Here is a 27500-nt window from a genome sequence, read left to right on the forward strand (position 1 = left end):
AAAATACAAACACCACAGTTATATTAATCTAAGGTGACGCTTTACAATAACCCAGCAAACACAAATATGCTATAAGAATTCTCACTTAAGTTATGAAAACATTTAATGTTCAAAATTTCGTTTTTAAACATGTTTTTTCTTGGTTATGCGAACGTTAAAGGGGCTCTATGTAGAATTCAGAAAGCCTTGTTATTAGCGACACCGGTGGACATTAAGTGAACTGCGGCCAGAAACGTGACGTACGAGTCTGAACATGATTCAATATATATTCAATACACTCACGGCGAAGCTCTTTTTCGTTCTTTGCTTAGAAGTAAAAAGTTGGCAGCGAACATCCGGACGCAACGTTTAGATGAATATGTAAATATGTGCTGCACGCTTTCCTTTCAATAATAAACACAACAAAAATGACAGCGGTGTGAAAACAGCAGTTCAGAAAGCATCTGATCATAGAGATGTGGATGTTTGCGGCAGCTTCACCGAGATCATGACGTCAAATGAGGTCATTAAAATTGCACTGTTTTTAATAGTTTGATTAAAAGTATATTTGAGACTATAGATCTGGCTATATGAGACTATAGTTTGAATTAATCTCTTTTCTTAGCTTGACACATTGACATTACAGTACAGAACGGCTCTTAAGGCTATTTTATCCTGAACATTGTATAAGCATTTGTTTCATGTGTCAGTGAATGAAAGAGAGGATCTCGGGAGCGTAAACGTCACATCCTTTTGATTTTCCAGGCAAATCCGGCCTTCGCATAAAAATCAGGCTCTCATAGACAACCTATGAAGTCGGGGAAGGTCTCATTTTTAACGTTTCGTTACAAGCTGTTCACACATTGGCAATAAAAAAAGCAATTAATACATGAAAATTCCTACATAAAGCCCCTTTAAGTGAACATTCCATTGTATCATTCTTCAAAGATTGAGAATGTTACTTTTGAATATTCTGTGAACATTCCGAAACAAGTAACATTTAAAAATGTTAGACAAACGTCCAACTGAAACATTCCATGAGCGATGTATCAATGTTTTTGAGAACATTATTAAAGACCAGAAAACTTTGAATGAACGTTCTATTAACGTTGAAATTAACATGAACTAAGATTAATAAATGCTTTAGAAGTATTTATCATTGTAAGTTCATGTTCACATATAAAACCTTATTGTAAAGTGTTTCCAGATTTACTTGAGTCTCGTGGAAGTTCGTTCATATCTCAAACCTCTCTGAGTTTCCCGTGGTTGTGTTTGTGTGTTTGTGCAGATCTAATATGTCTATCGTGAAGGTTGTGAGTCTGTACAGTGAAAACAAAACAACAGCGTTAAGAAATACATTCACAAGCATTTCAGAACCAAACTGAGCTCAAGTAAACATTTACACACAACTGGAAAAAAACTGACAGTGTTATAAAAGATACCAAAGGCAATGTAGCAAAATACACAATATTCTTTGGAAAAACAAATTGAAACCAAGCAAGGCAACTGTGACGATATTCAACTCAAATCACTATCACAGATTCACCGATTGAATGTGCAGAACTCAACTCTCTCTTACAAACAAGTACCGTGGTGTACAAATGAGATTACTATGGTACTTCTCATCCGATGGCATATTCTTGTAAGAGATTGTCAGCTTCAGATCTGTCACATGACCCAACTCAAATGAATCAATGACTTGTCTTACTCAATATGTGTCTGTTAGGCTAAAAGATGTTGCAGCCATGTTTACCACAGTATTCTGACTTTACATCACATATATATATTGATTGTTGTTTGAATCCAGAAAGTAATTCTGCTGCTTTTACTTAATTTTAAGCATTTTGCATTCAGTTCAGGGAGACCGGGGCAAGTTGTCACATGGCAAAGATGCGTTGAGTCAAAAGTGCAAATACACCATTGTTTGTTTTGTTCATTTTATATTGATAAAATTACATATTTCACTGTCAGCTGTTTTTTTGTAACTTATAACTTATATCTGTAACTTAATGTTAACTAACGAACCTTATTGTAAGGTATGGAAGCTTGTTTCCGCTACAGAATAAAACATTTTAAAATATAATTGCGACTTTTTATCTCACAATTGCGAGTTTACATCTCGCAATTCTGACTTTATTTCTTAGAATTGCGAGATATAAAGTAAGAATTGCGAGATATAAAGTCAGAATTGCGAGATATAAAGTCAGAATTGCGTGAAATTAAGTCGCAATTGCGTGAAATAAATTAGCAATTGCGTGTTATAAAGTCAGAATTGCGAGATATAAAGTCAGAATTGCGAGATATAAAGTCAGAATTGCGTGAAATAAAGTCGCAATTGCGTGAAATAAAGTAGCAATTGCGTGTTATAAAGTCAGAATTGCGAGATATAAAGTCAGAATTGCGTGAAATAAAGTCGCAATTGCGTGAAATAAAGTAGCAATTGCGTGTTATAAAGTCAGAATTGCGAGATATAAAGTCAGAATTGCGTGAAATAAAGTCGCAATTGCGTGAAATAAAGTAGCAATTGCGTGTTATAAAGTCAGAATTGCGAGATATAAAGTCAGAATTGCGAGATATAAAGTCAGAATTGCATGAAATAAAGTCTTATAAAGTCAGAATTCAGACTTTTTTTCTCGCAATTGCGACTTTATATCATGCAATTCTGACTTTATATCTCCCAATTGCGTATTATAAAGTCAGAATTGCGAGATATAAACATGCAATTCTGAGAAAAAAAGTCAGAATTTCAAGTATATTTCTCCCAATTGCGAGTCTATATCTCATAATCTGACTTTATAACACGCAATTGCGACTTTATATCACGTAATTCTGAGATAAAAAGTCAGAATTGTGAGATTAAAAAGTCGCAATTACCTTTTTTATTTTTCACTCTGTGGCGGAAACAAGAGTTTCCATAGGTAAAGTGTTACCCTTAGATAATATAGTGTGACAACATGCCCCACTATAGATACAGTAGAGCAACACCAAGGTCCTCCTGGGTTTGATTCCCAGGGAATGCATGAATTGAATTGCATGCAATGTAAGTCTGTAAGCATCTGCCAAATGCTTAAATGTAAATTATCTAGTTTTCCTGGGCAACAGCTTTTTTCATGGTGACTCAACACACCATGAGAAATATTCACTGGTTTGGAAAGTGTGACAACTTGCCCCGGTTTGTCCAGCACAAGCAACAGATGAACAGCATTAAAGGGAGAGACTGTCGGATATCTGAACACAGGAGATATGGAAGACAGGATGATGTTAACTAACTAGCTATCCTCTTTGGAGATGTTCAGTCTGACTCCTACGGGAAACATACTTTTATATCCGGCCGACTGCCCAGTCTTCATACAGACATTTTTGTTCAGTATGGTTTCAAGCAATAAAACAAACAATAAAAGGCAACAGAAAATCAATTACATCAGAACAAGGCAAAATGATACAGTGCATTTCTCACGTAAAATTAGTGCATTCAAAATAGTAGTTTTCCCTGTTTCATGAGTGATTCAACTAATTAACAAGAGTTTGTTTATGTTCAACTTCATACAACATCTGGCCCTCATGTTTTCAGACGACATGTATTAGAAAATGAAATGTTTATATATATATATATATATATATATATATATACATATATAATGTTGAATGATTGTGAAGCAGACACATTACGTTATTAAACGTTACAGAAATTGTTTATATACAATGTTTTTAGAAATTGCTTTGGAAGGTTTAGTGTCTTTAGGAAAAGATTTTTTTGTTGTTGCAGAAAATAGGCTTTTTTTTACCATTTAAAGAATTAACTTTAAATATACATTCTTTCTAAATATTCCTAATTTATCAACATGCAAGTTATTAATCCAGGGTGTATTAAAAAATTGTAAACTTGAGAGAAAGTGATATTTTATATTTCTTATGTACTTGAAGTGAATTTCCTAACCATGGTATTAATTTAGGGAATATTGTGACGGACATTAAGTGACCTGGTTTAAAGACATTTTGAAATTCACAAGCTGTCGTGAAATACATTCACAATGAACACGGACGACACTTTTCAAAGGGATCCTTCATCCGAAATCTCTCATTATTTACTCCTCGCCCCCATGTTTATCAGCAACTAGCAACTTACATTTCACTATTCCTCCATATAACTTCAGAAGGCTTGGAATACGAGTCAAATAAACGACAAATAATTCCTGTAGCTCGAACAGTTTGATTCAGTTCGGTTCATATGAACGTATACACCTTCTACAATGCAATGCAAGTCGCTTTGGATAACAGCATCTGCCGAATGCATCCATGTAAATGTACGCTTATGTGTAGTTTTGGCCTTTTTGGAGCTTGACAGATGCTTGTATTTTTCGTTGCACAGAAGCAAACAACTCATACAGTTTGGAGCGACACAAGAGTGAGTAAACGATGAGAACGCTTGGGTTATTTTTAGGTGAATGATCCCTTTGAAGGATTAGTTCACTTCAGAATTAAAATTTCCTGATAATTTACTCTCCCCCATGTCATCCAAGATGTTCATGTCTTCCTTTTTTTTCAGTGGAAAAGAAATGAAGGTTTTTTAAGGAAAACATTCCAGGATTTTTCTCCACATAGTGACTTCAATGGGGTCCAACGGGTCGAAGGTCCAGATGTGAGTTTCAGTGCAGCTTCAAAGTCTCGACACGATCCAGCCGAGGAATAAGAGTCTCATCTAGACAAACCAGCGGACATTTTAGAACAAAATAAACATTTATATACTTTTATCCACAAATGCTGGTCTTGCACTAGCTGTGATGCGACACACATTATGTAATCACGTTGAAAGGTCACTCGTGTTTCGGTTCAGAAATGTAGGGAAGGGCGAAAAACTCCATCTCATTTTCTCCTCCAACTTCAAAATCGTCCAACATCGTTATTTTACCTTTTATTTATTTTGTAAATGGCGTTTGACTCAGTCTTTGCACGTTCACTTTGTAAACACTGGGTCTGTACTTACGCCTATGTCACGCTTGACCTTTCAACGTGATTACGTAATGTGTGTCGCATCACATCTAGTGCAAGACCAGCATCTGTGGTTAAAAGTATATAAATGTTTATTTTGTTCTAAAATGTCCACTGGTTTGTCTAGATAAGACTCTTATTCCTCGGCTGGATCGTGTCGAGACTTTGAAGCTGCACTGAAACTAACATTCGGACCTTCAACCCGTTGGACCCCATTGAAGTCACTATGTGGAGAAAAATCCTGGAATGTTTTACTTAAAAAAACTTAATTTCTTTTCCACTGAAGAAAGAAAGACATGAACATCTTGGATGACACGAGGGTGAGTAAATGAACAGGAAATTTTAACTCTGAAGTGAACTAATCATTTAACTAGTGAGATGCAAATCCAGAAAATGTTCTTAAAGATGAAAATGCACCACATGTGAAACGATAAACGTGTCTCTCATCCATCCTTACGTCAACCTGATGGATAAAGCTCCCAGAAGTCGTTTCCAACGTTCGCCGTCTCCTCGTGGAGCCGTGCTCGTAAGTGAAACACTGCTTCTTAAACACGCAGGTGCTCACAAATACAGTCTAGCCAACACAATCTCATGAAAGTGCACATCTATAGCACAAATTTTATTTCTCGTGCCATTTATACGCCAAAAATAGTTTTTGCGTGCAAATGATACGCACTGTAAACCCCTCGGGTAGGATTAGGGGTGTGGAGTGAGTCGCTGAGTCCATAAAGTGCGTATAATATGCACATTTTTGGCGTATAAATGGCACGAGAAATAAAATTTGTGCTATAGATACGCATCTTCATGAGATCGGGCTGGTCTAGCGCTGGTCGTAACGACGTCCCGCGTGGTTTCAATGTTCTTAAAGATGAAAACGCACCACATGTGAAACGATAAACACGCGTCTCTCATCCATCCTGACGTTAACCTTATGGATAAAGCTCCCAGAAGTCGTTTCCAGCTCTCAAACGTTTGCCGTCTCCACCTTAAAGATGAAAATACACCACATGTGAAACGATAAAGACTGTTCCGGTCATCCATCTTTACGTCAACCTGATGGATGAGGCTCCCAGAAGTCATTTTCACATCTCTTCCGCTCGTGGAGTTGTGCTTGTAAGTGAAACTCTGCTTTTTAAACACGCAGGTTCCCACAAATGCAGTCTAACGCTGGTTTGTAAAGACTTCCCGTGTAGTTTTCACTTGGGTCCGGTCCAGCCTCGGTCCCCGTAAGCGCCGTCTCCGGTGGCCGAATGAGGCGACGGGACACACAGATCGGAGTCCGTGTCCGACTCGCCCTCCGCGATGTACGGCCTCACTTTAGCGCAGCGTGGCACGCCGCTAAAATAAGCGTTGTTCAGAAAGTCCAGGTTTTCTTTGGACTGCGAGATGCTGAATCCGCTGAAGGAGCGTTCGAGTTCCTCGTGATCCACAGAAGGGATTGATACGGACGTGTCGCTCTCGGCTCCGGCTTGGGAAAGGCGCCCTTCTTCGCGGGAATGATGTGCACGAGATCCTCCGTTGTGTCCGGTGGATGAGCGCTCGTGTGCCGGAGGTGGAGGGATACGCACTAGCGAACCGGGATCGGGGATCGGACCGGGATCAGGGATGGTTTGTGGATGCCGGGACGTGGATGGAGGACAGTGGTGATTGACGCAGGTCGAGGTTGGCGGGTCGAAGTTCTTCTGTCCTGCGGAGCTGTTGGACCGGATGATTTTGGTGATGGATCCGCTCTTCTCCATGTGCTCCACCGGACTGTGGTACGGAGGTGCCGGATCGGGCTCCTTAGAGGCGAAGTAGGCGTCCGTCTCGGACTGCGGGATTCCCATGCGCTGGATGTAGATGTTCACCAGGAAATCCAGCTTTCTCTCCATTGACATCACCTGCGGAAGAGGAAGATCTCATTGTCTTATTATGACACTATTTTAATAAAACAAACAATAAATCTCAGAGTGTCAGGATCTCAGAGACTTAGGTTAGGGAAAGAATTCAAAAAAATGACGACCACTTAATAAGAATCACAAGCTGAAGTGTAGTAAAATACACAAAGAGTTTTTTATAGGGTTTATAGACACAGATTGAGAGTGACTTTTCTTTGTTTTAAGATTTTTTTGGGTGATTTTGCCTTTATTGTGATAGGATAGTATAGAGTGGACAGGAAGTGAGGTGGGAGAGAGACGGGGGACGGGATCGGGAAAGGTCCACGAGCCGGGATTCGAACTCGGGTCACCTGAAGCACAACGGCGTTATATGTCGGCACGCTGCCCATGAGGCTATCAGTGCCGACAGATTGAGAGTGACCCTTGAAGGACCAGCACCACATCCTCTTGTGTCTGTTTGAAGAATTCATCATCCAGAATCTGGACATTACGTTTTGGGAGTTCATTTTTAGTCCATCTCTGCAAAACGGACATCAGGGTAGGAGATGGACTAAAAATGAACTCCCAAAATGTACTGTCCAGATTCTGGAAGATGAATTCTTTAAACAGTGGGACATGTTTCTATAAAGCTTCATGTATTTTACTACACTTCAGCTTGTGATTCTTATTAAGTGGGGGTTATTTTTTAGGATTCTTTACCTGACCTAAGTCTCGGAGATCCTGATATCTTGCTCTTCAGGAGACTCCAGGTAGGTTGCAGTTCTGGAAAATAGTGGCGCTGGAGACTAAAGGGTTCCTGATGGTTTCACTCTTAATTCTTCACCTTAATTCTTAATTATTTTGCAGGTAACGTGTCTTTTCTTCTCCACCTGTTTTTGTCTGACCCTGCTGACCCAATGAGTATTTCACTGTCCAATGGTCATGCCTTAACTGCAATGTCAAGTATTGCATTAGTATTACATCCTTCTCATGGGCATTTAATCATTTTTGACTTTTCAGTCTGAGTTAAATCTCTTTTTTGGATTATTTTATCTGTAAAAGAAAACATGCCTAATAATTACGCACACCTGAATATAAGGCGTTTTTCATAATAGTATAATAGTAGTTATTAAGATTAATGTGGTTTGGAATTGGTATAATGTCCCTGGAAAAAAAATATGATCAGAAAATCAACGTGGCTAATAATTCTGCACGCAGTGTATATTGTTGCTGAGAGGCTGAAACAAAAGCGGATGTGTATTGACACGACGCCTCTCTTCAAACACTGGCTGAAATTAACGCTAAAAAGAACTCAATTTTAGCAATAAATATATATTTTTTTGTTAAAGGGTTAAAGACAATTTGGAGTTAAATGCTACGCAAAGATGGACCAAAATATTGCTGCTGATTATATTGAATATTCTCAGGAGAATATGCACATTTTTGTCCAATCAAATTCCCACTAGAATGTCATTCTTTGATTTTATATTACTATAATTAATTTATTTCATGATAATATAAATCCAACATAGTAGCCTGGTGAACAACCTCTCAATGTTTTAACACGCTTTTATAATTAAGCTTCTCTTATGAGTCATTATGAATAACCATTTTTAGTGTAAATGATTTATTGTGATGTACCTGTTTCTCCACTTTCCCGAGTCGTCCCATCATGCTGGGATCCTCCGGCAGTTCTCCGTCTGTGGTTCCTTTAGGACGATCCTTGTCTGTTATCGGAGCGCCTCGACCAACAATCTGATCCACTCTAACGATCAATTAAAGAGAGGAAACATCTTGATAATTCATGACTTTTCCCTCAAACATCTGTTATAGGGGAAATATGTGAACCAGTGATTCATTATACATGGACAAAAAAACTTTTTGGATATAATCACCAATTGGTACGTAAACTAGATTTGTTTAACTAATTTGAGTTTTGAGTTTATCTGTTTCCATTACATGTTCATTGTTAGTAACCCAAAGTTTTATAACAACAATATTCATATCAAAGAAACAATAAACCATGTATTCCATCTTGAAGCACAAAGCATTGTGGGATGTAAATGAATGCATGCAGAGGGAGGGATATGATAATGAGTGGGCGTGTCCACACACAGATGGACAGAGGTGATTGGACAGAAAGAGTCAGGCCCTCCAGACAGACGTTTTCTGTTGATATTTGCCATTTTTGAACAATGTGTCAACGTGAAATCACATCTTTAGCTGCGTATTACATGTAGAATGCGAATGCAAGCATCAGTTTGACACATTATCCAAAGTTTCAGATGATATACTACACTAGCAGGGGTGCGTCTGATCTGAGACACTAGATACGGTTTTCACCAAAGCATCAGAAATATTATAACACTTCCAATTTGCTCCAAATCCAGTCCTTTAATAAGCACTGCATGTGCTCAGCAGAACGCTGGGAATCAAGCAAGCCCTGCTGAGACCGTATGAAGAAAATTGCATTTTCGAAAGAATAAAAATAGTGCATCATGTTGCATGCCTGAAACAACGCCATGCCGACATGCGTTAGCAACAACAGCGATGCTAAAAGAAATGAAAACCATTTTTGGACGTGTGCATCTCCATTTGCTGCTTCTTACTGCCGTAACGCTTCATTTCCAAACAGCGGTGCAGGCAAACTAGCTTAACCAGTTTTAGTTCAGCTACATGACTAGTAACTCACCGAAAACGTGACATTTGGTTCCCCTGCTTTTCTCTCAACGAAGCATCTCTTGTGATTAGTTCAGTCACAACAAACAAAGGTCATGAAGTCAATTAAGAGTTGATCATCAGGAGCTGCCTGGAGCGTTTGGGCCGTTTCAACTCTAATAGACTGGATTATTTAGAATAAGAGCCACTCTTAGAAGAAAAGGTTCTATTTAGAACATTAAAGGTTCCGTCTGGCGCTTTGTATACAGTGCGGAATCTTTTAGGGGTTCCGTAATGGGATCATTTTTGGGAATCAGTTTTCATTCATTTTTTATGAATTAAGCAGCTTGTACAGAAGTGGCCCAAAGTGATGTCCGATCTTCACCCTTTATTCAAATATTATTACTTTTTTTTTTCCAATATTTTGTTAGCATTTTGCATAGTTTTACTTAGAGTTGAATGTTTCATTTGCGATAGTAACACAATGAAACATGCCAAATTTTGGCCAGGTTGTCATACAAAGAAATTATGAATAAATGCTAAAACAAGAGAGAACCAACAAAATATTAAGTATGATTTTTCCTGTGAGCTTATTGTTTTTCTATGCATTTTTCTTTCTTTTTTTTTGCATAGTAAAATAAAAATTGTCGCTGTAGTTTGCCTTTTTTTTTTTTTTGCTAAATAACTGTCAGATAAATACCTTAAAGGGGCTTTATGTAACAATTTTCATGTATTAATTGCTTTTTTATTGCCAATGTGTGAACAGCTTGTAACGCAACTTTAAATACGAGACCTTCCCCGACTTCATAGGTTGTCTATGTGGAGTTACACCTCGGGTGTGCATTATTTTTGCAATAATTCAACGCCCTGGAGTCGATTATTCCGCCTATACTACGGTTACCGCACCTCAAAGCATTGTTCAGATGATGTATTTCAAGACATTCGTCAGGTTTTTGTCCTTAAACACTCTTGCGTGTAGGACTACTTTCTTACGCATCTAATCCCACACCTCCGTTGCTAATTCCAAAACGTAATTTTAGAGCTATTGATAGATAGCAGACTGATGCAGTTATTAATGCAGTTATTAGAGAGAGAGAGAGAGAGAGATAGAGAGAGAGAGAGAGAGAGAGAGAGAGAGAGAGAGAGAGAGAGAGAGAGAGAATTAAGCTTGTGTGAATAACCCGAGTCTGTGTGTCTCTCACCAGTGTTCGGAAGCAGCGTCTCGACTAATATTGAAACTGTAAGTTTCTCTGCTTCAAGAACAGCGCCGTTATTCCCTCGCTAGTGAGAAATGTCATGTAGCTTTTAAGGCGCTAATCTATTTTACTGATAAAATCATCAGAGCGGCGCTGAGTGTGTGTCTGTACTGTATGTGTGTGTGTGTTTGAGTGGGAGAAAGAGAGTTGTGCGTTCTGTACATAATAAAACGTAATTTAGTGGCAAAAAAACATGGCAAAAATGTGTCATTTTTATCCCATTGTTTACTATAGTTCTTTGCTCGCTCAGTGTCGTTGTGGTTTTGGTTATTTTGCTGTTGTTGGCTTTAAAAGACCTTTGAAAATCACTCAAATAGTTTTGTGAAAGTGATATGCAACTGTAATGCGGTCAAAACCTGCCTGGAACTACTTTATCCGTGCGTTTCCCTGAAAATAATTGCAGTGTTCACAATAGTTTTCACTAATATTTTGAATTAGTTTTCATTTTTATATTTTCTGTTTTCGTTTTAATTTATTTGAATGAATGAGGCATTTGTATAGCACTTTCATATGTACTACTGTCCACCCAAAGCGCTTTACAATCATATCAGGGGACATAGCCTAGTTAGTTTTAATAATTTTGTTGTGTTTTACCATTTTTATTAATATTTGTTTTAAATACATTTATATAGTGTTTTTAAATTATTATTAATACACCTTAGAATGATCATCAACCAATCAGATTCAAGCATTCATCAGCACTGTAGTATAATATAATATTCTGTTGTAACTGCGGGCTGCAGTTCACTTAACGGCCACCGGTGTCACTAATAACAAGATTTTCTGAATTATACATATAGCCCCTTTAACCAAGTTTAGTGTTTTGTTCTTCCCTCATACTTAAAAAAAAGATCAAATATATTCCTTAAATTTGATAGTTTAATCAAAACAAATTTCCCCTCCAATAATGGAAGAATAATTGAAGACATTTCTTTTGCTCTTTAGAGTCTTAAATAGAGCCTTTTTCCTCTAAGAGTGGAGTTTGCGGTCCCTGATCACTCAAGCTCAGTCTCTACTAGCCATGTAGTCTGAAACAGAAGCAGGTTTCTTCATTTGTCTCTGGATAGAGATCTGGTGATGCAGTCTGGGGCGTCCTAACCTAGAAGACAACTGGGGCGACTCTTTGGTTCCTTTGGCTGAACACTTCTTTTGGCGAGGGGTGCTGGGACCCGGAGGACCCGAAGGACCCGGAGGACCCAATATCATATCTAACCTGGCAAAGCAAATAGAGTAGAGGACAGCACAATGCAGAGTGACGTGACACGGACCAGCGCAAACGTCAGGACCCTCGGCGGGACACGGGGAGAAACACACACCAACAACAACAAGCCCAGAGATTCCCAGAAAACATATTCCAGACATACTTATGATTACGATAAAAAGCTCCCTGATCGATGCATTGATGTCAGCGATCAACGTGTGGTGGAAGTATGCCGTTAATGCTTTCAAAATATAAAAGCAGGAATATATTTACATATGTGAAATCATTACCACATTCAAAAGGATTCCCCTAAAATATGATGATGTGACTGAAGTACTTGAATATGTTTAAATGCACTGAGAAGTGCAAAAAGAAAGAATAAACTAAATATATTTAGCAGTTTTCACTAATATTTTGAATTAGTTTTCATTTTAATATTTTCTGTTTTTATTTTAATTTAGTTAGATTTAATAATTTTGTGTGTTTTGCCATTTTTATTAATATTTTCAAAAATATTTATTTATATATTTTTTATCATTAATAATAAATAAATGAATAGATATTATTGTTTTTTATTATTATTTTTTATTTCAGTTTAAGTTTTAGTTATTTTAGTTCAAATAAAAATGGGAAATGTTGCCTTGGTTCTCAATATTATAGTTTTTGTTAATATTTTGAATTACGGTAGTTTTTATTTTTATATTTCCTGTTTTCATTTTCATTTTAGTTAAAGTTTTAATTTTTTTTTTTTTTTTTTTTTTTTTTGCGTGTGTATGTGTTTTGCCTTTATTCAAGTTTTTGTTTTAGTTACTTTAGTTCAAGATAATCTAAATAAAAAACGGTTTGGCTTGGTTTTCAATGTTATAGTTTTCACTGATATTCTGAATTAGTTTTCACTTTTTTTTTCAACTAAACTTTCATTTAATGACTGAAAAAAATTTTATATATCAGAAAATCTTACATATTTATATATTTTCTCTAATAAAATATAAAAATATATCTTCACTACATCATGAATGTAGGTAGAATTTTTTTTTTTAACAAATATCATACATTTCTGAATCATGAATATCACATTTTCTCTGAGTTTAATGATTTGAAAATCAAAACTAAACTCGCCACGTCATAAAAACTGGTCAATTATCTTATTCTTTTGAAACATGCAGTCGACAAAATGTTCTTTTTTGTAAATAAAGAAAACAAGAAAATACTATTTCAATCTTTCTACTTCAAAATGTCATGTTTAATTCAATGCGTCACTTGCTCTTTGTAAATATTTGTGAAATTTATTTAGCAATTTCTGTGAAATCCTACACCATTTTCTTTCAAAGTATGAATTATTTTTGAATAAATGAATAGATTTGGACATAAAAAATCATTACCGACCCACACATGCTGCTCTGAACTGCTAAAATATCATGATATTATATCTCAATAAATGAAAATGTAGATAATGTTCGTCAAACACACACATTATGCAGCTGAAGTGAAGTGTTTGGGTGTTGTATATGTACATATTCTGACAGATATGAAAACAGTGAGAGACATTTAGGAAACTAAGCCATGCAGAACACAGGAAGAACAACACTGTACGGTGTGTGTGTGTGTGAAGAGCTGAGGTGTTTCTGCTCTTGCCTGGACTGCAGATTTTTAATCCTCGCCAACATGTCGAGATGTCCGGCTGAATATTGCTCTATGACATCCATCACGTCATACGGCCGAAGACTCTCTTTAAACTTGCGCTTGGACACCATGAACCTCATGATGCTGCGGGGACAAATAATTCACACACATTATCACTGTTAAAACACTCTGAACACAAAGACATGGGTGAATCTCAGAGAGCCGGTGCAGAGCCGGTCCAGGGTCATATTTCACAACAAAAACAAAGAAATAAGAAAATATATTTTGCTTTCTAGGATCAAGTGTTATTTGTTGAATTAGTTTTCACTAGTATTTGGCCATATTTTGTGTTTTATTTTTATTTTAGTTAGTTTTAATAATTTTGTTGTGTTTTGCCATTTTTGTTTAAAAATAAAAAAATATTCCAGTTCAAATTTCAGTTAAAATAAACATGAGAAATGTTGCCTTGATTTTCAATGTTATAGTTTTTGTTAATATTCTGAATTGGTTTTTATTTTTATATTTCCTGTTTTCATTTTAATTTTAGTTAAAGTTTTAATAATTTTGTTGTGTGTTTTTAAAACATGTCTATATATTCATTTTATTCGTATTTCAGTTTTCATTTTAGTTATTTTAGTAAATAAAAATTAGTTTAGCTTGGTTTTCCATATTATAGTTTTCACTAAAACTTATAATTAGTGGTGATTTTTATACTTCCTGTTTTCATTTAAATTTTTAGCTTAAATTTGAATACTTTTGTTTCTTTTGTTTTGTCATTTTTATTAGTTTTTATTATTTAATTTTAACATGTCTATAATTTCATTTTTGAATTCAATTCAATTTCAATTCAAATAATCATTTTTATTTCAGTTTTAGTTTTAGTAATTTTATTTTGGGTTAAATAAAAAAAAAAAAAAGAGAAATTACCTTGGTTTAATTTTTTTTTACTATTATAGTTTTTGTTAATATTTTGAATTAGATTTATTTTTATATTTTTTATCACAATAATTTTGTTGTGTTTGTTATTTTTATTAACTATAGACAAAAATTTAGTTTTTAATAAGTTATTATTTTTTAATATGTCTAGCCTTTATCGTGAAATTTTTATTTTTGTTTCAGTTTAAGTTATTTTAGTTCAAGTCAAACTAAATAAAAATGAGAAATGTTGCCTTGGCTATCTGAAATAAAATAAGTTTACGTTTTTTTATTATTTATTTTTTTATGCCAAGTAAATATTATTTTATGGTTTTAGACCATATGATTTTTACTATTGATTTTGCAGTGAAATATGACCTGAACATCTGGTTTTCGTGAGATTTAGTCCTGAACCGAGTCGAAGACACTGCTATATATTTTTCCGTTCGATACTGACCTTCAATATTCAAAATATCTCATGCATAAGCGTCGCTGGCATGATCTGAGCAATGAAACTGTGAATGTAACGAAGGATTCAAAAGACTGAATGTAACAAGTTTTGTAACTTACATTCAGGAAAGACTGAGTTAATGAGGTAATATTATGTGATGCAGACTTCTCTAGTATTATCAATAATATTACACGTCTGATGGAGCATTAAAGTCCCTTCTGAGTGATGCTGCCTGTCTCATCTTTGCTTACCACACGGCCCTGATGGTAACTTTTAGTCCCGGCGTTAAATCCTGAGGGACAAACTCACAATGGCAGCTCTTATTGTCATCAACAATGTCTTCTCCGGGAAGGCTGGCTTCTAAAAGACACAACACGGACAGGAGGACTCTAGAGTTAGTGCACAAACCCCCTAACCCTGCATTCAACTCTACTGAACCTTAACTCGGTCACTCGCTCAGCCCGACACCAGAGAGGTCAGGGCCATGCCATTTATCAGGTGCGAGACGAGCATCATGGGGAATCTGAGACAACCGTGGCCCAAATACACCAAAGCCATCCAGTCAGTGACCCCAAAACACATCTGGACCAAGTTAAACTGGACGAACATCAATGCATCAGATAATAAAACATCAAATCAAGTGCTTTTTCATTGGCTGATTTTTTTATGTTTTTGAAAGAAGTCTCTTCTGCTCAATTTATTTGATAAAAAAATGAAATATTATTATAATGTAAATCATCTGTTTTCTATGTGACTATATAGTAAAGTGTAATTTATTCCTGTGATCAAAGCTGTATTTTCAGCATCATTACTCCAGTCTTCAGAGTCACATGATCCTTCAGAAATCACTCTAATATGATGATTTGCTAAGAAACATTTATGATTATTATCAGTGTTGAAAACAGTTCATATTTTTGTGGAAACCTTTACAATTAAATAAAAAAACAAAATAAAACTTTTATATATCAAGAACGCATAAATTGATCATAAGTGACAGTAAGGACATAATGTAACAAAATATTCTATTTCAAATAAATCCTGTTCTTCAGAACTTTCTATTCATCAAAGAATCCTGAAAAAGAATTCATATCACTTAAATAACACTAACCAGCCCTGTTTCTTGCTTCCATGCAAAACGCTGATTTCATCTGTGATTTTGGGCCACAGTGTCTTTCTCCTGTGTTCCCATTCATTAGACCATCTGGAGGCGGGCAGGAGCGTAAGAATAAATCTACCTGTGCTTATTATGCCAAATAAACCACAGAGCCTCCAAACAACTGTTTCTATTCATCAAAGAATCCTGAAAAAAAAAAACTGTTTTCAACATGATACGAACCATTATTAATAACTGAGCAACAATACTAGCTGATAATAATTGCAAATCATCATATTAGAGTGATTTCTGAAGGATCATGTGACACTGAAGACTGGAGTAATGATGCTGAACATTCAGCTTTGATCACAGGAATAAATTACACTTTACTGTATATTCACATAGAGAACAGATAATTTACATGATAATAATATTTCACAATATTACTGTTTTTTGATCAAATAAATGAAGCCTTGGTGAGCAGAAGAGACTCTTTCAAAAACATACAAAAATCTTAATTATTCCAAATAGATGGACAACCAAAATATTTGTATTTGTAAGTGAAACCTGTTCATAGTTAATGTGATGAACTACAGCTCCTACATTATTGAGCACAAATGATGAAGTTGGTTCTGATAAAAAAATACTCAGAATCAGACTTGATTTGATAGTTTGTGTCGAATGCAGTGACATTCAAACATTTTTAAAGCTACACTGTGTAGGATTTTCTCCCATCTAACGATGAAATTGTTTATGACTACCAACTGAATATTACTTTCTAGCCCCTCCCATCCCGAGGGCGTTTTAACTCCTACGGTGGCCGTATTATTTCAGATCTGCCGGCAGTCGCGAGTAATCTCCCCCTCGCATTCGTCACAGCGTCACTGAGTGTAAAAACGCGAAAGGCGAAGCTTCAATTTCCAGGTATGTCCCTCTTTGGCTAATGTACTTTCAAGATGGAGGCGCAACATGGCTGCCGCCATTCGAGCGACTCACTCGTATGTATTCGAAATGGCAGATTATACGCTTACGAGAATACTTGATTAGTTGGTAGAAGTAATTACACATTAATGAGCACATATCATTTTGAAAGAACAAAGTGTTTTTTGCTAAGAATCAACTTAAAAAATGACACAGTATAGCTTTAAGCGTGACTTAGTCCAAACACATAGTTGAGGTGGCTGTACAAGCAAACGGCAGTAAACTACGCCATATCATTTAACTAAGATTTTTCAGCAGACTCAGTTTGGAATCAGTGAAAATCCATTTAGCAAAGCAAGTCAGTCAAAAGACATTATTTAACACACTGTTTTGACTATGAGTGAGTTAATAAATGGCCACAAAGAAACCGTTTCATCAATAGCATTCACTTTTTTCAATGATATTAAACTTTAATGTAAAGTATATATCTCAGTGCTGGACTTCATAATACATTGAGTTTTCTACAGCAGTTCTCAACTGGTTTTATGGTGCAAGTTGCAACCAAACTCAATACCAAACCTGTAACCAGTATTAAATGTAATACGGATAATTTTCTTTTACAAAAAACATTTTTAGGTCAAGACCCACCAGTTGAGAACAACTGATCTAGAGTCATTACTTAAATAACACTAACCAGCCCTTTTTCTTGTTTCCATGCAAAACGCTGATTTCATCTGTGATTTTGGGCCACAGTGTCTTTCTCCTGTGTTCCCATTCATTAGCACAGACCATCTGGAGGCGGGCAGGAGCGTAAGAATAAATCTACCTGTGCTTATTATGCCAAATAAACCACAGAGCCTCCAAACAACTGTCCCTCGAGTGAATAATGATGCTCTGAAATGGGTTATTGAGGTTGATAGTTGTTCCTCAGCTCTGTGGTGTTTCATTGCATTCAAGTTTCCTCTTCGGGACTAACTAGTTTTCCTCACATGCAGGAACAGGAGCAAAGTTTGCAGCCATCAACTAGCACTAGTTCTAGGGTTGGTAAAAACGGGTCCAGCCGATTGTGATAATCTCTTACTGATTAACCCTTCAATTGCTGCGATAGTTTGGGGAGGAGAGATGGTAATAAAGGCTGGTTACAAAAACAACCACAAAACAAACCTGCTTTAAATCTAGAAACGTCAAGGAACAATGCTCATAATAATGGAAAAAAATGCATTTTGATTTTTTTGTTGTTGTTGAAACTAGTAAATTCTCTGAAGGTGAACCAGATTTTAGCTCTAAAGTTATTCTTTTCAGTTAATCAAAGCCTCAACGCTTCAAATAAATCATTCACCGTCAGAGAAATGACACACTCTTTCTCGTATGATGTGAAATGTTCAAGTTCTTAAAGAGTGTCAGTGTTTTAATACAATGAAATGACATTCAAGTGAAGGTGCAGTTTGAGTTCTGCACAAGACATCAGGACATTCTCACAATCACATGGACTTCACTTACTTTTTGATATATGTGTGAACAACGTCAAGTATGAATGCTATTCTAAATATTGCTATACATTAAAATATATGCTAACCATCTGATCAATGTATAGATGACAGCAAGACCTTTACAGCATAGCACTGCATGACTAGCTGCAATTGCTAGAAGCTTCTAAAACAACTAAAATAAGAAAATGTAATGATACTATTAAAGAAACTCATCACTGATAAAAGAACATTAATGAAGCACTTATAAAATATATTTGAACATGAAATACAGAAGTTGTTTAGTTGCATCACAGAATATCTATAATCCACCTTGGAGCTCAGTGTGAATATCATGTGCAATGTGAACTGTAATCTACCATTTGCTTTCATTGGATTTAAATGTAATTTGCCTTCAATTTTAATTATTGCTTTAAATCTGTTACTGCTAATATGGCAAAATTGTAGCCAGAACACAATAATCTTGCATATATTCATGTTTTAGGACATTGAATATATTTCACAAGCTATGGGACTTTAGTAACAGAATTATTGACCATTACTGGCACCTTTTCATATATATAAAAAATGGCAAAATAATTAACAAACTAATAAAAAAGATTTGATCTTTTAGAGAGCAAAAACAATAAGAAAAACCATCATGCTAATTCTTTTCAAAGCAATGTGAACATGCAAACATTTCAACATTAATAACACATCAGATTCCCAACGAATACTTTTGGAAAATATAGTTCAAAATCAAAGAGAAAGCTCAATGGACAGTCCAGTATTTAAAGCAGGTACGATTTCACAGCCTGGCATATCCTCAGACCGCTGTGATGAACTCAATACACAAGTGCCAATGATCTGGATCCAAACAAATCACATTTTAATCAGTTTCCTCTATTATACGAGCTGTGGAGATATGAAGCTCAATATTGTAGCGCCCTCTAGGGGTATTTTCATGAAATTTGGTGCATGTCTTCAGATTGTCCTGGCGTCCTTGCGCACCAAAATTTGTTAAGTTTGCTCACTGAGTTCACGTGAAACAGGCTTATTAGTCAATGTGGACTGCGCATGAAAATTCAATTGAAAATTTAAACTGCAAAACAAAAGATAATTAAAAATTCCCTGAATAACTTTTTGGTAAGAAATGTCTAATGTGAATCAGAACAAATGTCTAATGTTTGTTGAGGTTGAAAAATTAGGTCTTTTTTCAATCGAATATGTCACATAACTCCATATGGTCACATATGGCTGAGTTATATGTAAGGGTTAATGCCCTTCGAGGTGTCCATTGTCAGGTATTAATGGACAACGGCGAGGCGTGAACTGTCCGACGCGCAGTGGAGTCCATTAATACCTGACAATGGACACCTCGAAGGGCATTAACCCGCTTATACCATGGTCACTTGCCAAATAACACATTTTTAAAACATTAGTTTATATTTTAATTAGTTTTACAATCGAAATCTAAAGTTTTTACAAACAATAACTTGGTTTCCCTGGTTACGCCTGACGGTTTATTTACTAGGTGTCCTCTATCACTTTTTAATGGACACCTTGCAGCCAATCAGAATCGAGTATTCACCCAGAACATGGTATAAAGTTGCTTATTACAGCAACACGTAGTGGCTGAGTTACACTGAATTTGGTACAGTGCCTCTTAAAGAAGAATATGCACATATCTCAAAACTTCATGAAGATCAGACAATCATATTTGAGATAACTGGACGCTGAAGTTTTTGGTGGCCATTTTAGCAGATTTGTCCAAATGACGGTTAAATCCTTAAATGCAGGTACATTTAAAGGGTTAGTTTTATTCTGTCATCATTTGCTCACCCTCAAGTTGTTCCAAACCTGAACAAAAAATAAGATATTTTGAAGAAAATGGGTAACTAAACAGTTGATGGACCCCATTGACTTTCATAGTATGAGGGAAAAAATACTGGGTCCCATCAACTGTAGTTCACCAAAAACTACAGGGTGAGTATTGAGGACAGAATTTCATCAATATTATTCATGATGTGGATGCTGTAAAACAGCACTATATACAGAGAAGTTCACATTTGAGTCTCTTTAAATTCATCCCAGCAGTCCTGAGAGATATGCAGTCAAATAAGAATGGAAAATTGTATATAATGTAGCTTTAAATAGGTTAAAAAAAAGCATATAACATGCTGTATCAAAGTGAGCTCACGTTTGAACACTCCTTTGAATGAAACCCAATTAAAGCACAATTAAACTGGACTAGTGAAATCACAAGTTAATATTCAGAACAACAGCATGATTGTGTAATACTGCTTATCTAATGTCAAATAATTCAATACAATTATATTTTTTAACGCCCAAACCAAATTGAAAGCATATTTGCAGACTGGTAGTTGTAGCTGGTTAGTTTGATTGAATATAGGAGCTCGACCCATCTGGATCACCTGACCTGGAGAGTTCCTGTGTCTCAAATCTTCCTCTTGCATCTCAATGAGCACTTTAGCATCAGCATCCAACATAGAAACGGAAAGGACAGCATCAGGATCCACATTCATCAGAAAAAATGAGGGGAAAATCATAAACGCACACATGGATTACAAAGGTCGTTCTTTCCACAAGCTGCTTCTGTCCGTGTGATTCTCTGACGTTTTTATCAGGTTTCAGAGCTGACGACTAATAATTAATCATCTGGAACTGTACATTCTTAAATCAAATGTCCACTTGAAACGAATCATTGAATTTGCACTTTGTGGAAAGTGTAACCAAAGCACAGACTTTTTCATAAATTATATTTCAATATTCCAACAAACACAGTCTAACGATTCAAGCCAAATGATATGATTGGTATGTAAAATAATATATATTTCTGCCATAAATTATGTCATGAAATCCTATACTGTATTCATACCAATCATAAAACTAGTAGTTATCTTCAATATTAATAAATTATTACACATATTAGCTAATAAAATAATTAGCACAAGAATATTCGTTTCACAGTTTCTCCACAAAAAAACATTGGCAGCAAATGCAACACTCGATTATATATAAGATAAACTTGCACAAATAACACAGACAGAAAGAAGTACACTGATCACGATACTGAAATCACATGCAATGGCACAACAGAAAGACAGAATAAGAATCCTGATGTGTGGAACTAGTAGAGTCTATCTGGATTGTATGAATTTAATCTAGTTTCTATCGTCACACTTTCTCACCTGAGGATTCTTCTAAAAATCTCAATGCAACTTGTTCAAGCCTAATAAAGTCCCTTTTGTATTTTGGGCATCCAAGACCACATCCAATCTACTTGAATGGGGGAATCTGCGCCTCACACTCACATTTAACTCGTTCCCCGCCAGCATTTTTGATGGCCCCCAGAATATTTTGTTGCATGAATATCTGAATATATTAAAAGAAAGAGCAGAGCCTCTGCTTTTTTTATTTTATTCTAGCTTCATGCATTATTGAAAACACTTGAAAGTGGGAAAGTTTCAGACAAAAATAAACATTTTGAACAAAATGCTGAGAAAATCGAATTATTTTTAAAGACTACAACGTGTATAAGGAATATTTTTACGTTTCTTTCTAGTCCTTTTAGCCTGTGTTTTTGATCAGGAGGTTCAGAACTCTTTCTGAAGATGTGTAATAGCGCCCCCTACTGTATAACAGTGAAAACACGTAAAGCCACAAAATTCCGTCAATGGCGGGGAAAGAGTTAAATTAAATATTTCAAATCAGCAAAAAATTCTGATATGAACTGGCCCATAAATGTTGTTACACTCGAATAGCCTTAAAAAAGCATATATTTCATGGCAGCCAGAGCTTCTACGACAGCTGCAGTACCAATTGCCGATTGGTTCTTTTATTTAGAAGGCGGGACTAATTCCGCCATATTGTGCACTGCACTTTCTCCCATTCATAAGTAATGTGTTTGTATATCTAAAGTCTTTGATGCCTAACCAGTTTTACATGATCTCAAAAACAAGACCAGGCACTAGTTTTTAATCCTCTGCCATTTTATCCAATGCAACTTCAAGTACACAAACTACATTGATGTTGCGCTTCACAACACTACAAAAAGTGTTCAGTTCACTTACTTAAAAAAATTGAGTAAACCCATTGCCTTAAATTTATCAAGCAAATAAACGTAATGCTTAATTGAAAAAATTAAGTTATGTGAACTTGACAATTTCACATTACTTTTTTTTTTTGATTAAGCATGAAGTTTATTTACTTAATAATTTTAAAGCACAGGTTTCCTCAATTTTAAGTTAAGTCAACTGATTACTTTTTACAGCGGAATACACCTATACGAACATATATATGAGTTCTTCTTCACTGATCAACACCTACAACAACCAAACCATGACCAAAGCGTACAGATGCAGAAGGCAACAGTGGTGCACAGGAGCGGGGCGTTTGCCTCACCTTCTGAGTTCTGGCGGGACGCGGCCCCTTTAAAGCGGAAGGCTTGTCTGGCCCGACTGGACTGGCCGAAGCTGAGGCTCTTGGGAACTTTGGACGGGCTGTCCTCGATGCTGTTTGCACTGGGCGAGCGTCGGAGCGGCTGCTGGCCCTGAGGAGAGTTCTTCCCTTTACTCGCAGAGTTCCTCGGGCTGGAGAACACGCGCTCCTTCAGACTCACTTTCTGACTGTCAACGGGTATCAGGGTTTAAAAGTTAGAGACTTAAAACTTAAAAGACAATTTGCATTCAAAAATAATGGCAAAGTTGTGAACAAACATTCTTCCTGCGACATTAATAGAACGTTCGTTGAAATGTATGTGGTCTTCAGTAATGTTCTCAAAATGTTAAACGTGGTTTTATACATCATTCATGGAACGGTTTTCTGAAACATTTTAGTTGTACTTTAGTCTTTTAAACATTACTACAGACCTTTTTCAGATAGTTCAGAGTACATTCAAAAGTAACGTTCCCAGAATACTTGCAAAATGAGAAAGTAGCGCAAACATTTCTTTAATGTTTTCTCCAACATTCGTATGACGTCCGTTTTCAGAACATTTAAAAAACTGGTCTTTTTGAACATTCAGAAATAACTTGTTCTGTTCATAACTTAATAGGGAACGTTAGCAAATATTCTTAGAACATATGTTTGTTAGATGGGTTTCCACTTACACATTCTGATGTTGATTGATATTTTTATGATTGCAGGGCTATGTTTATTTGATCAAATGTCCTGAATATATCTGAAAAAGGTCTTAAAGCACGTATAATTGTCTAATTTTGGATTGCATCACCACTTTGAGTGTGCATTACATTTTTATCAATTCATATGTCTTTTGCATATGTTTGCACAAAAAACAAACAAATTAGGCCTAAATTTGAGATTTATGCATTTGAAATGCATATAAAATTCTCATCCGTTTAGACTACCCAGTTTTAACATAAACAAACTAATAAACTTGATGCATATTCAGGTCAGATTTCTGCACTTAAAAATCATTGCACATTTTATTATTAACTATTTGCATATGTATGATTGATTTCGTTTAAATAATCATATTTTCAAACTCATTTATTCAGATAGATTAGAATCAGCATAAATGTGTTCAGTTAAAAAGTATGAAGATGTATAAGTTCAACATGTACAGTATGTTAAAATGTATGAGATTGAAACAAATTGGATTTATTGATGATAAATATATAAACCACACAATATTAAACACAATCAGTGTTACGGAAATCTGACAGGTTTCGTTTATAAATGACTGACAAAAATACATTTACATTTACGTTAAAACTGTGTAATCCAAATGAATGGAAACTTTATATGCAATTCAAATACATAATAAATGCATAAAATAAATCGTAATTTAGGCCTAAATATTTTTTGAGTGTATGATAATTCAATGGAAAGTTATAATTTAGCCTCATGTATTTGCAGTTGTATTCAGTACATTCCCCAAAACAATTATTACTAATAAAGTACAATCAAACAGTTGTTCATATTCATATCTGAATGATCTGCATAATGTTTGTTAATGAATGTTATTATGAAGTGTTTCCCTGGAGGGAAGGAGCAGGAGATTCTGTGTTTCGCTGAAATGTGGGCGGATATATTGATGTGCATTCGGCTTATTAAACGCTACACATCTGTCTGCACACAAACAAGGTCACACTAACACACACATACACACGTGCACACGCACACAAGGTGTTCATTGATGCTGGACTGGTAAAATATTTGCACACAAACAACATCTCTAAAACACGTCCTGTGCTGACAGAACTGATGACACTGAAACTGACACGATGCATGCAAAGGAAAGCATTACACATGACATTTAACATTAGAAGAAACACTGTTTCGTGGCGTCTGAGAAATATGATTTTTACTCACCCCGGAGAGGCTTCGGCTTCCTTCCTGTGTTGGAACACAAAATCATACTTTTGTCCTTTAACAAACTGAACACAGGTTACCTTTATGAACTATACACTGTAATTAATTATTGTGATTTTAACGGTCAAAGACTGAAAAAAAATGCTAGAGTGAAAAACTGTTAATTGGTTAGCAGAAAGTTTCCTTACTATATACGGTAAATAACTGTGATAGATCTAACGGTACATTTAATGTCATTTTACTGTAAAATACCGTTAAATTTACAGTTTTTGGAAGTGAAAAAGAACAAGTCATTGTATAATGACGAATGTTGAAATAACTTTGTTTCTTCATAGTTTTCTTAGTTTTTTCTAATCAGTTATGACATTAGGGTTTTATGTTACATTTAATTTAAAAAAAAATTGCATTTTTTAAATTTCATGACCGTGATGGTGTTCAGTGTTTGTGTGAATGACACTGTGCAGCTTCTATATATTAGTATTAACTCTCTTGTGAAAGCGCTGCTTGTGATGAGCTTTAATTCATCATGAGATTTTCATCTCCACTGTGTTTGGTGGTTGTCAGTGTATTACTATGGTAAAAAAGATATTAATACTTCAATAGGTCAGTAAATTAACATTATATCAAGATAATTAAATACGGTTTATTACTGTAAATTTAAATAAAGTCTGTAAAATCTGAAATGTTGCTACCGTATTTTTTACGGTAAATTTCTAGTAACCACAGCTGCCAGTTTTTTACCGTAAATTTTAAATCTTTTACCGTATTTTTTTAACAAAATTTTACAGTGTATCCTAATAAATATTAGGGGGATCATGACATTTTTTTTACTTATTTTCATTATATTAATATTTTCCTTGAGTAATATGCAAATGTATTTGCCCGTGACGTCACAGATCCTGCAATATCCAAACAAGCTGTTTTTGGAGCTTGATTAAATAAATGCTTTGTTTATAATGAGCAGGACGTTTTTAGCTCTGAAACTTCCATGTTTTAATGGTATAAAGACCTCTTAAATGTCAAAAGATGAAGGCAAGTTTGATTTCTCATGACCCCTTTAATATGTATTAATTTAGCTTGAGATGCCACAATTTAATTCATTAACACATAAACACATTATTTATCTGAGAGAATCAAAAATAAAAGTGCATTTTAAAAACCTGCCATTTTCCGTTACCTAAAGGAGAGGCCGGATTTGCTCTTGAGGTTTCTCAGTAGATCGAGCTGGTTCAGCGGAGGGATGAGTCTGGGAAAACACACAGGAGCTGTTGGCACACACACCATGTGTGAAGAGGAAATGCTGCGCAATGCTTATGTAAATCTGGAAGCTTCTTTGGACGGACGAATCGACAAAAAACTAACAAGGTTATTAATAAATATAGCCGACTGCTGACTGTGAACTTAAATTAAAGAAGGACAGAGAGAGAAATGCACATGAATATCACGGCTAGAATCCATTGTGATGAGGCACTTTGATGAGTTTTAACAAAAACACTGCTGGTCCTCACATGAAATACAATGACTAATACTAATAATAATGCCTGACATAAACGCCACTAATTAGAGATTCAATTGCACATACATTTTTGGGGCTTGAGTAATTTTGTTTTGTTTGTTATGCTCACCAAGTCTGCATTTATTTGATCAAAAATACAGTAAAATTGTTAAATAATACTACAATTTAAAAGAAGTGTTTTCTATGTGAATATATAATAAAATGTAATTTATTCCTGTGATCAAAGCTGAATGTTCAGCATCATTACTCCAGTCTTCAGTGTCACATGATCCTTCAGAAATCACTCTAATATGATGATTTGATGCTCAAGAAACATTTATGATTATTATCAATGTTGAAAACTGCTCTTAAGGATCCTTGATTAATAGAAAGTTCAAAAGAACATTAGAAATGGAAACATTTTGTAACATTTGAAATTCTATTTTTGATCAATTCAATGAATAAAAGTATACATTTAATCAGAAGTTATTTTTAATGGTAGTGTATATCAAACAAAATTATATTTCTTAAACTCCACTGCATTGAGCGATCAGTGCAATACATGCTTCATAATTACAGTTTTTCTCAGTTGCTTTGGTGCATTTCTCACATCACTATTTACATTTGCACAACAGTTAGTTCAACCTCCACAACATTTAGTCATTTGTGCACATCATAGTAGCAGTTTCTCATTCCTTCCAACAAATTGCAAATGCTTTTGGACATGCATCAGTTGCTTTCATACAACTCTCTGTTGTTATATAACATTATCATTTGCTTATGTCATGTCAGTCAAAATTAACTATACTTGTGAATGCTGAATAGTCATTCCATATAAAACTAATAGTCCTCATTTCATTGCTTGAGTCATTACATACAAAAATGTTGAACTAGTTGTCAAAATCTGTCATTTAAAAAAAAAAAAAAAAAAAAAAATCCTGAAAAAGTCTCCTATATTGAACAATTTGCAATTGAGCAAGATATGATATTCGCTGGGATGTAGATGAAATTATGTGACCAGACAGAGAGGAACGTCTGGATGTGCATGAATGATTACAGTCCTATGTATGTTGAATGTTCAGTTCCAATACAGTATATAGGCCTACTGCAATATTGTTTACAGTTGTGCACAGCTCTACCCAAAGGGGGTTTATGTTTGTTGTAAATAATGGTGTATTTTTTCTTTTGCACAATGCTGTGAACAAATTAGAATTGCAAAGAGCATATGCAGTAAAAATGT

General features: G+C 35.3%; 2 protein-coding genes across 3 annotated transcripts in view; one reads left to right on the plus strand and one right to left on the minus strand.

Annotated features, from left to right (window-relative positions):
- kif5ab (kinesin family member 5A, b) overlaps positions 1 to 27500 on the plus strand; it is a 581587-nt gene that overhangs the window by 189795 nt on the left and 364292 nt on the right. The window lies entirely within an intron of this gene.
- Positions 5331 to 27500, minus strand: part of kcnq2b (potassium voltage-gated channel, KQT-like subfamily, member 2b) — a 58167-nt gene continuing 35997 nt past the window's right edge. The window contains exons 9-16 of one of the 2 annotated variants that reach the window (XM_079883529.1): positions 25943 to 26011; positions 24766 to 24789; positions 22834 to 23057; positions 20849 to 20896; positions 15180 to 15288; positions 13575 to 13706; positions 8466 to 8589; positions 5331 to 6848 (exon numbers count right to left, since the gene is read on the minus strand). In XM_079883529.1, the coding sequence (XP_079739655.1) occupies positions 6165 to 6848; positions 8466 to 8589; positions 13575 to 13706; positions 15180 to 15288; positions 20849 to 20896; positions 22834 to 23057; positions 24766 to 24789; positions 25943 to 26011 (1414 nt within the window). In that variant the 3' untranslated portion in view covers positions 5331 to 6164. The remainder of the gene's footprint in view (positions 6849 to 8465; positions 8590 to 13574; positions 13707 to 15179; positions 15289 to 20848; positions 20897 to 22833; positions 23058 to 24765; positions 24790 to 25942; positions 26012 to 27500) is intronic. The other variant, XM_079883530.1, reaches the window with a different exon arrangement.

Source organism: Squalius cephalus (assembly GCF_949319135.1).
Source record: "Squalius cephalus genome assembly, chromosome: 10".
NCBI classification, from domain to species: domain Eukaryota; kingdom Metazoa; phylum Chordata; class Actinopteri; order Cypriniformes; family Leuciscidae; genus Squalius; species Squalius cephalus.